Source organism: Botryllus schlosseri, chromosome 12 (assembly GCF_051294905.1).
Source record: "Botryllus schlosseri isolate E-star chromosome 12, Bs_hap1, whole genome shotgun sequence".
In the NCBI taxonomy this organism is placed as follows: domain Eukaryota; kingdom Metazoa; phylum Chordata; class Ascidiacea; order Stolidobranchia; family Styelidae; genus Botryllus; species Botryllus schlosseri.
Window position 1 is genome coordinate 4,766,688 of NC_137247.1, and position 14,370 is coordinate 4,781,057.

Here is a 14,370-nt window from a genome sequence, read left to right on the forward strand (position 1 = left end):
TTTCGCTAATACTACATGTAATGCAAAGGAATGTGGAGAAAATATTTTACCACATAGTGATGTAGCAAAATCAACTTGGAAAAATAAAGTGAGAAAACACAAAAACACGAATCGAAGAGTAGAAAATAAACGTAACGCAACGAGCGAGGGTCAATTCAACACCTCAATAACGGAGACATCCCACTAGTTCTGATCGGAATCGGAAACTTTCATGTTTTGGCCTAAGCTGGGCATAAGCGGATGATTAGCAAGTCGGAAAGGGTGAGCGCTGTCCACAGAAGGCTAATTAACTTCAAAGTGATATCGCTTCAATAATCATCGCGCAAAATCAAGGATTTCAAAACTCCTAAATTGGACACGCAGATAACCTTTACGGGACTATGACCGAACGGGTATTTGTGAGGGATTCCTTTCATATAATCTACTCAATAAGAACTCGTAATATTCAATCGACATCAGCGTCATTAACTTTCAACCCTCCATACTTACAATTCAACAAGTGCTCACTGGCAGAATGTCATATAAAATCGGGATGAGTACTATTACCAGCATAGCTCATTTATGATCAAGAATGAAGTAGACTACTAGCCAAATTAGGCTGATGAATGCCGGTAACCAACGACACCAACCCCTGGTACAAGACATCAATGATCAACATAACGATATTCAACTAGCAAGCTACGTTAAGCTCACGGCAAAAGAGGGCCTACAAAGACTACAATCTAGTGATACCATAGTCTACGAGTAACTTAAATGAGAAAACTGATGAAAATTCAGTCAGAATCGTCTTCTTTAGAGTTCACTGCTAGCGCGTAAGTTGAACCAGGCTTTTATAATCTCAACACGACAAAGACAGTAAACGCCTGATTAGAATCAATACACAATCACACATCCGTTACTGTGCAAAACACTTGACCGGGGGGGGGGGGGGGGCACATGGCATTCTTGACAGATTAGCAACACCTTCTACGTACTAAATCCGGACAATAAAAAGATAAAAAGCACAAAGATTCGCCGGGATATCAATAATAACACAAAATCGAAACGTATAACGACACCGGACCTTGTTTAGTGCTCGGATCCCTGTAAAAATCATGACTGAGGAAACGGGTAAGGCCTGCGAGAGAGAAAAAAAACGCCTGGCAACGGGTCTGTGTGCAAGAACAAAATGAAGCTTTTAGGGAGTTGGAAAAAAATGAACGTAAAAAGCTGTGTCGGAGTCGCCACACGCCTCCCGCAACCGACCCGTCCCTTACTGTGTACTAAAGGTGTTCGCTTGAAGTCTCGAGTGGTGCGATAAGAAATTGGAACACATTCAACGCCGTTGCCCTTCGCGGGGCGGTCGTTCGCCGGCCGCGTCTCTAAATACGAGCGGGCGCGCACGAACCGTCGCCGTCGGACTTGATGGACATCGTCGGGATCAACGGTATCAGTGCGTCGCAGTTTTTGCCCTCGTCGACGCAGCCTTGTCTGCTCCACTGTGAAGAAATTGCGACATGTTAGCTTTACGAGTTTGCAATCTTGACTACTCGGGTATGGGTATGTGGAGGCGGTCAGCGTCACTGACAAAGTACGTCTACGTTTGAAATAAAGCAATGCTATCATATTTGAGACCGGTCAGGGGTAATCGTCAGCAACTAGGAGATATTTAAAGAGACTCTCTTAAGGCACAGAACGTCAATATATTATCAATATATATCAATAATTTATTCATATTCAAATATAAACTAATCTTTCTGGTTGACACTCATCAGTCCCTGGTCAGGGGTATTCGTGACCAGATAGGTTTGTACTTAATATCATACACATGATATGACTGTTGGTGCACGAAGTTTTTTTACAATTCTCTACTAGGCAGTGAAAATTACCCCTGACAGTGTCGGCCGATAATATTCGGCTTCATCTCAATATGAATGTATTATTCAATAGTAGAGATTTCAGTAGAACTTAGCAGTTTGTGTATGATCTCAAAATGCTACATCTGTTCGTCTCGGTACTTAGGAATTTCGAATGCGTTGGACGCCATATTTGCTGATACGGCTGTTGTTATACAAAGTTCTCCTGAAATATCTCTACTAGTTACCGGCGATTACCCCTGACGAGTGTCAGCCAAAAATATTCGGATTTACTTCAATATGAATATATTATATCCAATAGCATGGATTTCAGAAAAACTTTGTACAGCCCATGCATTTTCTAAAAATTCTACATCGAGGCTATAAGTTATAAGTCTGAAACAAAGTAGAAATTTTATTCAAATATTTACAGGCTCGAGCATGATGCTCAGCAATCAAAGGCCGTAAATTCTGCCGTTGGCAAACATCTGTCGGATAATCCCGATTGTGTGAAAAATTATCGAGACGACAGATTTCGTGTTGTTGGGAGGGCATGTTCACACTTTTCCTTTGCGTGCCTCAGAGTCGACTTTTATCAAAATACACCGGCCAAGGCAGTGCCAACAAAAAGAGTTCGTGTACCATCTAAAAATAGTACATCGAACGCTCTCGTAATCGAAATTTCTCGCTGGTGACGTCATATTTTGTGACACGATTGTTGATATACGATGTTCTTTTCAATTCTCTACTAGTTGCTGACGATTACCTCTGTCGAGTGTCAGCCGAGACTGTTCGGGTTCATTTCGATATGAATATACTATACATTTGTATATTTACAGATGCGATTTTTTTCGTGCCACCAGTGAATTGCTGCATGATAAATCACACCCCATGGGGGGTGTAACGTCATTCTGAAAGGTTCCTTGAAATAAGGCCTACTTGGAAAGACATTGAATTGCGGGCCCACGGCGTCATCAAAAAGCACGAAATTGGCCTGCGAGCAAAGTTAAGTCTGAGACCTTTGCTACATGCTACCTTTACCGTCTTAGTACGAACAACTCATCCCCACAACGCCTAGCGATAAGTGACAATTTTTCGCATGCCTTAAACGTCAATATTCCAGCAAATAGACTAATTTCTTCAAGATCGGACAACAGTGTCGCAAAATCTTATCAGAGTAGATTATAGCATCGGCCTTACCGCTACAATGTTTTTTATTATTTTTATTATTATTAGCCACATTCAGAAATCCGACATTTTGATATCTGCAAAATTTACGCGACTAACGTTAACGGCATGCCCACGTTATACAGGAACAGCTAGTACCGCCTATATTGAATTGCAGGCCAACACAAAACCGCCATACAACCATACAATTTCTCGTCGACAAACGAAACAATAGAACAGAAAGCAGCAAGTCACAGCTTCCTGAACGAAAATCTCTCCATGAATCAACTTCAGATCAAGTTCTCAAAATTCAATGACCTTGACCGACAACTTCGATTAATCGAAAATTTCAAGCCGGTGACGCCATACTTTGCGATACGATTGTTGATATACAATGTTCCTTCCAATTCTCTACTAGTTGCTGACGATTACCCCTGACGAGTGTCAGCCGGAAATATTCGGGTACATTTCAATATGAATATATTATTCAATTGTGTGTATCGCTTTGATTTTGAACATGTCTTCCTATTTAATTACCGTTGTAAACTGGTCACAAAAAGGCAACTACACGACCCAGAGCAGGTTACGGCCTATCATCAGAAATCCGTTTTAAAAATTCCGTCAAACGCAGAGCACTTACCTTTTTAAAGCTACCATTTTGAGATATTTGAAAATTTATTTTCTGCTTGTCCGGGCAACTGGGTCCGATAGGATTCTGCGTGTCCTGCAACAAAATTGCCCCGTGAAGCTTACAAACACAATGAACGGACGGCTAGGTCAAGAATCGTTTGCAGTCGACAATTTAAGTTTCGCTGACATATTCAATACACCAACGTAAACAAGATGGCGGCGCTATTTTTCTCAGTAAACGCGAAGCATACGCGCATTACTCGCTTTTAGAACATCCTCGTTGCGCACACTTAAATTCCGCCTCTCAAATCATCGCATGAAAATTCAAGGTAATTCAACGCTATCCCACAATGCTCGCTGAATAGAATATCCTAAAACGATGACCACATATACTAAGCAGTATTTACACTGAACAAGTATTCAATGCATCATAACACAAGAATAGCGTAACATGAATGGATTACCGACATAAATGGACTATGAATTATGAACCAGTATTGAGTAAGTCAGACCCATAGAAATAGTATCTAAGCGGAATTGAAGTCTCCAAAGACCCGGCATTCAGCAACTAAAACACAGTTGCTTATTCATCCACAGCTCAAGCTCATTGTATGGAGCTGTATTGCGGAGGACAATCATAGAGATTGACTGATTTACTTTGCATTGGTTCACCAACTACATTTGTCTTTAAGCGCGCGTTAAAAGTTACTTTCGCTACAGCAATGAAATCAATAGTACCCAATGTCGTAAAAAGCAAGCTATAGCCCATAAATACCATGTAACGCCGATATTTCATTACAGCTCACCTGTTCCTTGAAAGGCTTGACGCTCTCGGCTCCCTCTGGCGGCTCGCGTTTGAACATATAGCTGTTATTTGGTCGCGGGCTTGATGCATACTTTGGGTACGGGCTATGGCCTGGTTCGCTCACTAAATACAAACACTGGCATTATTGAAACTGAAAAAGGAAAACTACTATTATAGCGGGAGTAGGGGGGGGGGGGGGGGGTGAGAGTATTCATGCCTTGCCTACTACCTGAGCAAAATCATTCAGAAACATATACATAGTTAAGGGATGGCGGTTATTTTCATTTGAAACATCAAAGTCGACGACATACTCTCGCTATCAATCGAGGGTTTTGAAATATCAGTCCTGGTAATTGACATACGAACGAGACTTACACGGAATGTAGCCTATATGACTATTGACTAGTGACGGCCCCTAACCCTAATCTAACGCTAACATATTAAAAACATACATGTCAAATGCTATATATCACAATTCACGGTGATACCCAGTGAAACCCTCAGTTTCTAATCTATTAATACAATATTGACGCATTGCTTAAACAATAATAATAGCTCTTCTCTTGCATTTCTAATACCAAATCCACGAAGTGCCGTACATCACAATTCAAGCTCGTACTCAGTGAAACATTCATTTTCCAATTTGATAATACAATATTGATGCATCACTTCCATAATATTATTAATAATAGTTATTACATTTCAAATGTCACTTATATCAAGTTTCGTGTATCACAATTCATTATAACAACAGCTGTATTTCTTACGGCCTACTAGCTTCGACACAAATGGCAATCCCTAATGCTAAGTTACAACGCAAAGGAGCAGCCGCACTCACTCTTGCCGATATGAAGAGTGTGGTCGTAGCTGGGAGAGGGCGTGTGACTCTCGGCGCTGGCGGGCGTGTTGTCCCGCGCGAAGCCCTGCGGAGTTTGCGTCTCCATACTGCGTGTCGCGCTCCTCGGCAATGGTGCTCGGCGACCGTCAGGCGGTGTCACGCCGTGAGTTGTAAACTGAAACAAAGACGCGCGTGGGTAATCCGACTCGTCCGGAATATCAGAGTCGGGCTGTGCAAAACCGAGTCCCAAGGAATTCGAGGACGATTCGCAATTATTTCAGTCGAAAATCGCCTGGACGGTGGGTAATCCCAGAAATATCTATGAAAAACGCAAATAACTTCGCTTCTACTGGTTGGAATAGCGCCAAATTTGTTTTGCACCGTTTTTGTAGACAGCTCAACAATTTCATGGGGTTGACGGTAAAATTTTCAATTTTTTTTCAAAATTTTTATCATAAATTTAAAATTTTCAAACTCCTGTCATGCGTTCACATCTACCAGTCTGAGTTGAGCCAAATTTGGTGCGCGGCATTTTTTTAGGCAACGTAACAATTTAATCAGTGAATCAATCCACAGAATCAGGAAATAAAGTTATTTTTGAAAAACCCAGTCATCTCGACGCAATATGCGACAACACTTGTCAGGATGCAGCTCTAGACTCTACCATCGCGACAACCTCCGTTAATATCGATCGTTGCCACTATGGCAACACACTATATGACACAAGGAAATCAATTGCACGGCACACTGCTCGTAGATGGCTTAGGCGACAGGAAGCGAGCGGTCCATGAAAGAAATTGAGAAATTACCGGCAATACGGAGAATTAGCGGTTTCAGCGCAAATACCAAGCCGGGGGAGAAGTGTCGGCTTACAAACCGTTCCCAGTGATATTCCACAGAGAATTCGATTATGATGGCTCTTACGCTCCGGGATCAGGCTTACGGCCTAACATGATCAACGTAACATAATTTGGTGAAGATAGATTCGTTCACCGTAAAACGCGGATTTTCAGCAGATCGCAGTAAAATATTTGATGACTGTGCAGTAGGGCTTCAAGAAATTTATTTTCCAAAATCTTGCTTGCTAGGCGATTAAACTGTCAGGTTGCCTGAAAAAACGCTGAGCACCAAATTTGAATACATTCCAACCAACCAGTAATCGCGAAAGCTTCTACAGTTTGGAAATTTTGAATTTATTACAAAACACCTAAAAATGTTTTCTCAAATTTAACTGGCCACCCCATGACATTGTTAAGTTGTCCAAATAAACTGTGCACAAAAAATTTGGCTAAATTCCAACAGGTAGAGGCGTAGTTATTCAAGCTGAAAGTTTTGGATTTGAAAAAATAGCGTCGACAGCGGGAAAAACCCATCTTAATGAAAAACTCAAATAACTTCGCCTCTACGGGTTCGAATTGCGTCAAATTTGTTCCGCACCGTCTTTTGTAGACAACCGAACAAATTTATGGGGTTAACCGCGAAATTCAAAAATTTCAACAACATGATCAGTGAATCCCCGGAATCCGTAAAAAAATTTATTTTAGAAGAACTCTAAGCACCATATTAGTTCACGCAACGTCCGAACTTTTCAACTCAACCTCAAGTATAAGTATAATTTGGAAAACAAATTCTTTCACCGTAAAAACGCAGATTTTTAGCAACTCGCAGTAAAAAATTTCGTGACTGTGCAAAATGGACTAAAAATACCCGCCTGGACTCACCTTGTTCGACTCGTTGGAATCTATGATCGTGATATTCTCGATTTCCTTATTGAGCCCTTCCCAGCTGTTCTGCCGGCGCGGTATTCTTCCGTAGATAGGCACGGGGTTCGAAATGGAACGCTGTTGAGTAGTCTGTAAGGCACGACGGGGCACTGTAAACACGCCCGGCCCTGCTAGAATCCGCAACCCCGGTTCCTCACCTGTGACTGAGGTAGTGCGGAATGATTTGCGTGAACCGGCGATTTCTTCTCCTGCCGAGAGCTTTTCGCGAGACGTCTCATTTGCTGTCGCATCTGAAAATTTGTGAGTGAGGGAATTATTCGCAACGAGAAAGCATTGAAACCTCTATTAATCGTATCATAGCATTAAAAAATATAGTAGGCTACAAAGCTTTTCTCTTCACGCGTTTCACGGCCGGCATCATTTTATTTGTGGTCGCCCAAAAGGTACATAAATATTTCTTAACTTTTTATCAGGGTTGTAATTGTAATGCCTCGAGTCGTGACTCGAGTGATTTTTTCAAATGAGTAAAATGACTTGACTTGAGTCAATTTTTGTATTGACTCGATTTGAACTCGAGTCGTTCTGCATGACTCGAACCATGTCATATGCCTCGAGACTAGGACGGCCAAGACAGACACTTTGAAGAATATAGTAAAGTCACAACATTATTGGTATTTCGTCTATCAGTCCTGATACTTGGTAAATAGGGCCAGAAAACTGAGTAAGACTGACGAAAACTACGGCATTTCTATAATCTATAGCACTCGAGCAGAGTTGAAAAGAGTGGATTGAACTCGGACTCGACCCTCTACTAGCCGACTAGGACTTGACTCGGTGGTGAATTGAAAATGACTCGACACGACTCGAGTCAAAACTCAAAGTGAAATTGACTTGTGACTCGGAATCTTGCGACTTGTTTACACAACCCTGCTTTCCATATCATTCATACTCTTTATGCCGCCATGCTGCATGATACTAGACTAAAGTCTAATACTCATTTCAGAGCCGAATCACTAAGGTACTCCATTTTGCCCTACCCAAACCAACGCCTGGAAAATTTGGTGGAACATCACCGTGCGACAACAACGTAGCATAGGCACTGCACAAGGTTGTAACACGGAGATCTTGGATATTCTTAAGGTTAAGATCTGAGAAAGATGTTCCATTTTCCCTGATGCCAGTAATAGTAATAGTAATAGTATTGATGGAATGATGTGAAATTCTGCTAAATCAACTATCTTCATGGTTTCGTCTCTATGTCAGGGGCCTGTCAAAAGGCTGGCAATCGATGTAGTAAAATTCAGATCTTGGATGTACAGAACATCAAAATACAATTGAATAACCTATTCATACTCGGGTTTATTTCAATATGAATACATCGTTCCATTAATAACCAGCCTTGTTGAATTTTCAACTTCACTTAAGAACTAATGATTCATGAAAGGATTATGCATACGTAGTCATTTTCAGTTTGTTAGTATAACAAGGCTTCTAATTACAAATGCGATCAATGCAAATTTACAAATGCGATCAATGCAAATTTCTTATTTCAGGTGCATGATTCCGCACACACAATCCCACTGTCAGCGTCAGACTTCGTAACTCCAACAAGAGGAGTCGATCGCATTTTGGGAATCCGATTCCAGATATTTCACGGAAATGTACGCTTCATTGCGACACAAATCCACAGAAGCCACCACAGAAGCCAATGTATCAACGCTGTTTTTATGGTACACTTCGCATGCATTCAATAACCCTGAACTTGACGAGCTAAAGTACACATTACGTCATCAATTATAAGTTGAATAACTTTGACTTAAATGCTGGGAAATTCGCATGGAAGACCTATTTAACGATCCTATTGAGTGATGTGAAGTAGCCTATATTACATAAATCCGAACACTGCAGCGTTGCACCTGTTTAAACTCCACATGATCTTGATAACCGACAGTTCTGTTTGAAAGGATCTTGTTGCTTTTTGCTTGCGTGTTCAGTGACTCGGAGTTCCAGTCCGGGGTCTGAAGGTGTTGAAATTCAACAATGAACAAAAATGACGCCAAAAATTTTCGCCATCATCGCAGATTGCACATGTACAACAATGTCGCTTTATTACAGAACGTAGTATGTAGTAGCTGCGGCTCAATTTCATTAAATGAACATGAGCAATTCGTACATAGTCGGGGTCACCAACACACGGCCCGCGATCTGATTTGAGTTTTCAAAAAAACGATTAGTAAAGTATTTTATAGTGATAAAATTAATTTCAGATTCAAAATAAGTTATTCTTTCGTGTCCAACATTGGTATTCCTAACTCGCTGATTTGAATGAGCATATTGCCTTGACGTGCAATGGCCCAGACACTGCCAAGACCGAGACGCTTAGAAAACGGCTTGAAGCTTCCCGACAAGATCAAGCATTGCGAGGTGATAGGCATTCAGCAAGTACAGTGTCTCGCTAGCCAAAATATTGATTCGTTCGATGCTGAAAGGCTTTGTCACTTGTCAGGTATCGTGTGCAGCTCAAGTTGAAAAAAAACAAACTTTTTGTTGTATTTGTATTGTATTTCCACAATAAATTATCATTTATTCTGTGGTACCTATGCCTTCTGCCCATGCTAAGGAGCAGTGTTTTACTGATGTGAAGTCTTAAAAATGTGGTTGCTAAACAGTGTGGCCTATTTGGTCGCCCTGGTATACAGGGAGAATGTGATGTCTGATTTTTCATAAGCTTAGTCGCGCTGAATCTAAATAAATATTTTAGGAGGCCGGTATAATTATGCTGTTAAAAATTTACAGCGTGGTCAAGTCAAGTGCCGTCATGAAATGAACTTCCGATACATTCAATTCAACAATTCATTAAGCCCGTATTGAAAGGCATTATCAACACCATAACTCCATTGAATGGTCATTGAGATTGGCGATGACAATTTGACCAACCAACTACTCACGCCTGGCGCACATATGGAGCTTGTTATTACATTCCGTTAAAAGCATACCACAGCTCTCAGAAGAGCTATATTACTGGAATAAAAATGGGTGTGACATGAAAACGGCATGACTCAACGTGCTAACCCTTCAAAGCCTAAAACATAATCTGCATACGTTTAAACATGGAAATGTTTACTGAACGGAGTAAGGAACAGTATGGTGGGTTGGCGAAGTCTCGATAAGAATTCAATGATTGATATCTTTCCATTAAAAATATTTTACGACTGTAATAAAAATGCAGCCTGTGGGAAAACTTGCAGCCATGATATCTCCATACTTTTGCTAGCTTACATTGATGGTATATCGGTTTCATACAGGTGTATTTTACACCTCAGACTTATGAATTTCATATAACAGATAGCCTACATATTTACGAAAAGTTCAGCATTAATTAACAACTCTGATCATATACCGTATATTTGATTGTATTCGCAAAAATATATTCACCGGGATTAAAAATCACTATTGGCTTGGGAGCGGATCTGCTTCATTTCCAACAGAAATCAATTGGCGAGGTTCGAGCGACTTTTCTTAGATAACGAAGCTTCATTAACTATGCGCAGTCTGTCTTGAAGGTTTTAATTCAAGCAGACAGAATTGAATTATTTACAAACCCTTCAGTGAAATTTTATTACCGAGATAAGTTTCGCGAATTCAAGTGACAAGGCTCGGAAGAACGACACAAACACTCGGGATGTTAATTATGCGTTCATGCCACCCAGTCGGATTAGTTCAACCTTACAAAGGGTGGGTTGAATCAAGGGGAATATTGCAATAATTCTCAAGTTTTAGATCATGCTTTATTGCCAATAACCTGTAATGCCCTGAGCCACAGTGTTGACGGTTATATCTCAGTTTTGTGTGACTAGAAAAGTTTTGTGTGACTACCAAATCCGTTTTCAAAGCCTAGTTAAGTTTATTGTGCTAGACTGAGCCATATCAACACACCATTTGTAGATACAACGCTGGTCAGGGGCAATCATCACCAACTCGTAGAGAATTTGAAAGAACATTGTATATCAACAATCATACATACATTCTCTTCTAATTGCTGATAATAAACCCTTACGATCGTCAGCCGAAAATATTCGGGCTTATTTCAATAGGAGAATACTATTCCACATACCATTAAAAGACTAATGTTAAACAGTTTACAACTTCTATATGTACCACCGTGGGGTACAAGCAATAGGACTATCGATAATTTGATAACCTTGACAAAAACTTGCAAGAGCACTTCACGACTTCATTGGTCACAACCAATCCATGACTTGATTAGTGTTATAGTTTATGGGATTTGATAGGCCCATTTTATGACCGCTTTTCTGTCCGCAATCGAATTCTACAAATACATGGAAGGAAAACAGCAACGATACCAGCAATGGAAAGTCATCTCCATCGAAAATGTATGCATAACCTTACCTGGGTTGACTTGTTGCTCGTTCCTGAGTTACCAAGTGGAAAAAACGTGCTTGAAGTAATATCTCTAGGCCATTGTCCAGTGAGGTAGGAACCGGTCAGCGCCGGGGATGGATCGTGCGAAGAGCTGCGACATACTCGCGGCGAAGGGCTTCTTCGATTGGCTACTTTAAAAAAAATTCAAATTTGAATGCAATTGTTTGGGATTTTGATATTATTGGCATAAATGAAGGAAAAGTTTGAAGATTTGGATAAAAAGCAGGTAATTATTGAAATGGTGTGGATGAATGGTTGTTGAGAACAGAATACAGTAATGTATTGTATACCTGTAATATATATAGTATTGTATGTGCCATGGTCACCATAGGATCCAATGGAAACCATGTCATTAGTATTGATAACAAAACCATGGCATAGTAGCCGATTCACACGAGCGATACACCATGAAATTACGCTCGCCAAGCAACTGTACAGTATCAGCAGGCTATAGGCTCGCGAAATGGAACCGCGAGAATCATATTACCAAGAAAACGTTTGCATCGACTTCCCACCGGTATTATTGCAAGATTTCATAACCCCGTGCAACGGGGCATAACACACGTTCCAAGAAGTCATGATCTGTGCACGACGACAAATTTTGAAAGCTCAAGTCAAACGAGGTTACAAGAATTCACGCAAGCTACCCGAGAACAGATACAAACCAGTCTCCCACACACTGTGTTTGTACGAAAACTAACCAGGGGTAGAGATAAGAAATTTATGAACAAGTAGATTATAAGAAGCAGAAAAATGCCGTGATTATCACTTAATTCTGTTATAAGGCTGAGAAGTGCTGCTCTAAGTACATAGTACTTCATACACATGAAACAAAAGTGAAAATGCTTCAATTTGAGAGCGCATAACCTGGCGTCACCACAGAGTTTACACAGCAGTAGAAGTGTTGCCAACACAAGTGCTCTTTTTCTAATCCAGGGAAGCTGATATTAACAGGATTTTGTAAGCTGTTGGGAATCAATATGTCCCTTTTTCTATTACCATTTTACTGGCGCCACGCAGTTCATAGATTAGCTGGGTTATAAATGTGCCAACTGAATGAAATCCCAGGCACTGCTTGAAACTGGAAGTGCGAGGTTGATTTGCGCATTGCCGAACATAGGTTAAGATTCAGCCACTACAAAATGACTATTTGCACCTATAACACTCAGTAATACAACAGGTGTCAGACAGCTTACTGTTTCAAACACAATAAACTTGAGGAAGAAACAGGCTGATTGTGTGTGTGAAAATTCAGTAACTGGAAACTGTATGTCAGTAGTCAAGGTTAGTTAGTTGTCCAGATTGGATGAATAATCAAGGTCCACCATTTGAACAATAGAACAAAAAGCCTTAATAGAACTGTGGACCTGTATTCAATCACCCACAATGGCGATACCCAATGAAAATAACAAACTCCGTTGATAGGTCCTCTATTACACAACACTATCAATTAAAAACAGACATAAAGCGCGTGTGGCCGCATTATCAACAGCAGACAATATCTCACAAGACAGAAACACATTCCAGAAAGGCCTACACTCACGAGATTGGATTTCTCGGCAGAGTCTGGTTACTGAAACCTTATCCTGATTTCAGAGATTCGATTTTTGCGATGGTTACGGGCAATACTTTACGAGAATGTTTATCAACTACATGTAGACTGTATAATAATAATCCAGGAGCGTCATAGGCTATGTTTAGATTTAGTGGAAACCACAAAACAAAAGGCTAACTAAACAACCAAAATGCTATGAAGCACCCTGCCATTTCTAATGTCAATATAGAGTAGGAGTGGTGTGGTTGTGGCATTATACATATGCGAGATTCTCGGAAACAGGATTGGATCTCAGACTAAGATTTTTTCCAAAAATGCTACATTTGTATCATCACAAGATTCTAAATTTCCAACTCTACAACTGGTTGTTTACTTTGAAGGCTTCGAATAAATTTCTGATTTTTGTCAATCGATATTGACTTTCTATATCAGGACAAGACACAAATGGAGTCGTCTGAATAGTTTTCAAAATCAGCCATGCATAACAGTTCAAATATTCCTATCATAATTGTCTATGCCCAAATTGGAATCAACACATCATTTGAAAGTTGGATTAAATGGGGACATGTTCTATCAACTGATTCTAATGGGTCCAAAATACTTTACACAAGCACTTTTGAGACTATGTATTTTTCAGAAAACACGAGGGTGGTAAATTGAAAATGTATAGATGGCACGAAAGATATATTTGAATTCCCAAACTTAGCGCCCTATAAAACACAGGGTTTGACCAAAGAATTGAGCCAAACAAAATACCGTTCATCTGATACACAGCATTATAGGACGGGCCAATATGATAACCTTGCAAAATTGGGCTGTCCCAGATGTGAATCCTTGTGCTTTAGACTTTAAGTTGTGGAGCGATATAGTATATTTGGCGCATCCCCTTATTGAAAATTCACCGTACTTCACAGAATTACAATATTTATGAGGAGTACAGAAATCCCTTTGAAGTAAAGTACTGAGATAATAGAAGGTCACGTTCTTTCAAGAATCACAATTACGTAGAAAATACCATATCATGGGAGAAGTAAAGCTTTTATTTTGAGACAAGGAAGCATAGTGTGCAGTTGATTATAGACACAGATTCTTCCAAAACATGCTGTGCATTGGCTACATTAGGAAATTATCAAAGAAAGAGAACAAAGTTGCACAGCCAAACTGCAGAAACGAGAATGAACGTGTCATTTCAATAGAGTGAGGTTGAAATTGCTTCCCAGGAATAAGCATGCAATCATGTCATGGAGTAAGTGTTATTGATTAGCTTCAAAAATCAACTAGAGTAGGGGCTTAAAATTCTACTTGTAAGTGAAATGACCCCATCATTGTTAACAATACACAATGTGCGGTACATCGGAATGGAATACGGCAGC

The 14,370-nt window shown here is 40.3% G+C and overlaps 2 protein-coding genes across 2 annotated transcripts in view; both read right to left on the reverse strand.

The window, feature by feature from the left end:
* Positions 1-14,370, reverse strand: part of LOC145451633 (isocitrate dehydrogenase [NAD] subunit alpha, mitochondrial-like) — a 122,916-nt gene that overhangs the window by 66,127 nt on the left and 42,419 nt on the right. The window lies entirely within an intron of this gene.
* LOC145451632 (glucocorticoid-induced transcript 1 protein-like) overlaps positions 1-14,370 on the reverse strand; it is a 16,320-nt gene continuing 1,950 nt past the window's right edge. Inside the window, exons 3-10 of the mRNA XM_080329843.1 lie at positions 11,410-11,570; positions 8,916-9,017; positions 7,197-7,289; positions 6,997-7,128; positions 5,276-5,450; positions 4,439-4,560; positions 3,643-3,726; positions 1-1,478 (exon numbers count right to left, since the gene is read on the reverse strand). Coding sequence (XP_080185969.1) covers positions 1,362-1,478; positions 3,643-3,726; positions 4,439-4,560; positions 5,276-5,450; positions 6,997-7,128; positions 7,197-7,289; positions 8,916-9,017; positions 11,410-11,570 — 986 coding nt within the window. The 3' untranslated portion in view covers positions 1-1,361. The remainder of the gene's footprint in view (positions 1,479-3,642; positions 3,727-4,438; positions 4,561-5,275; positions 5,451-6,996; positions 7,129-7,196; positions 7,290-8,915; positions 9,018-11,409; positions 11,571-14,370) is intronic.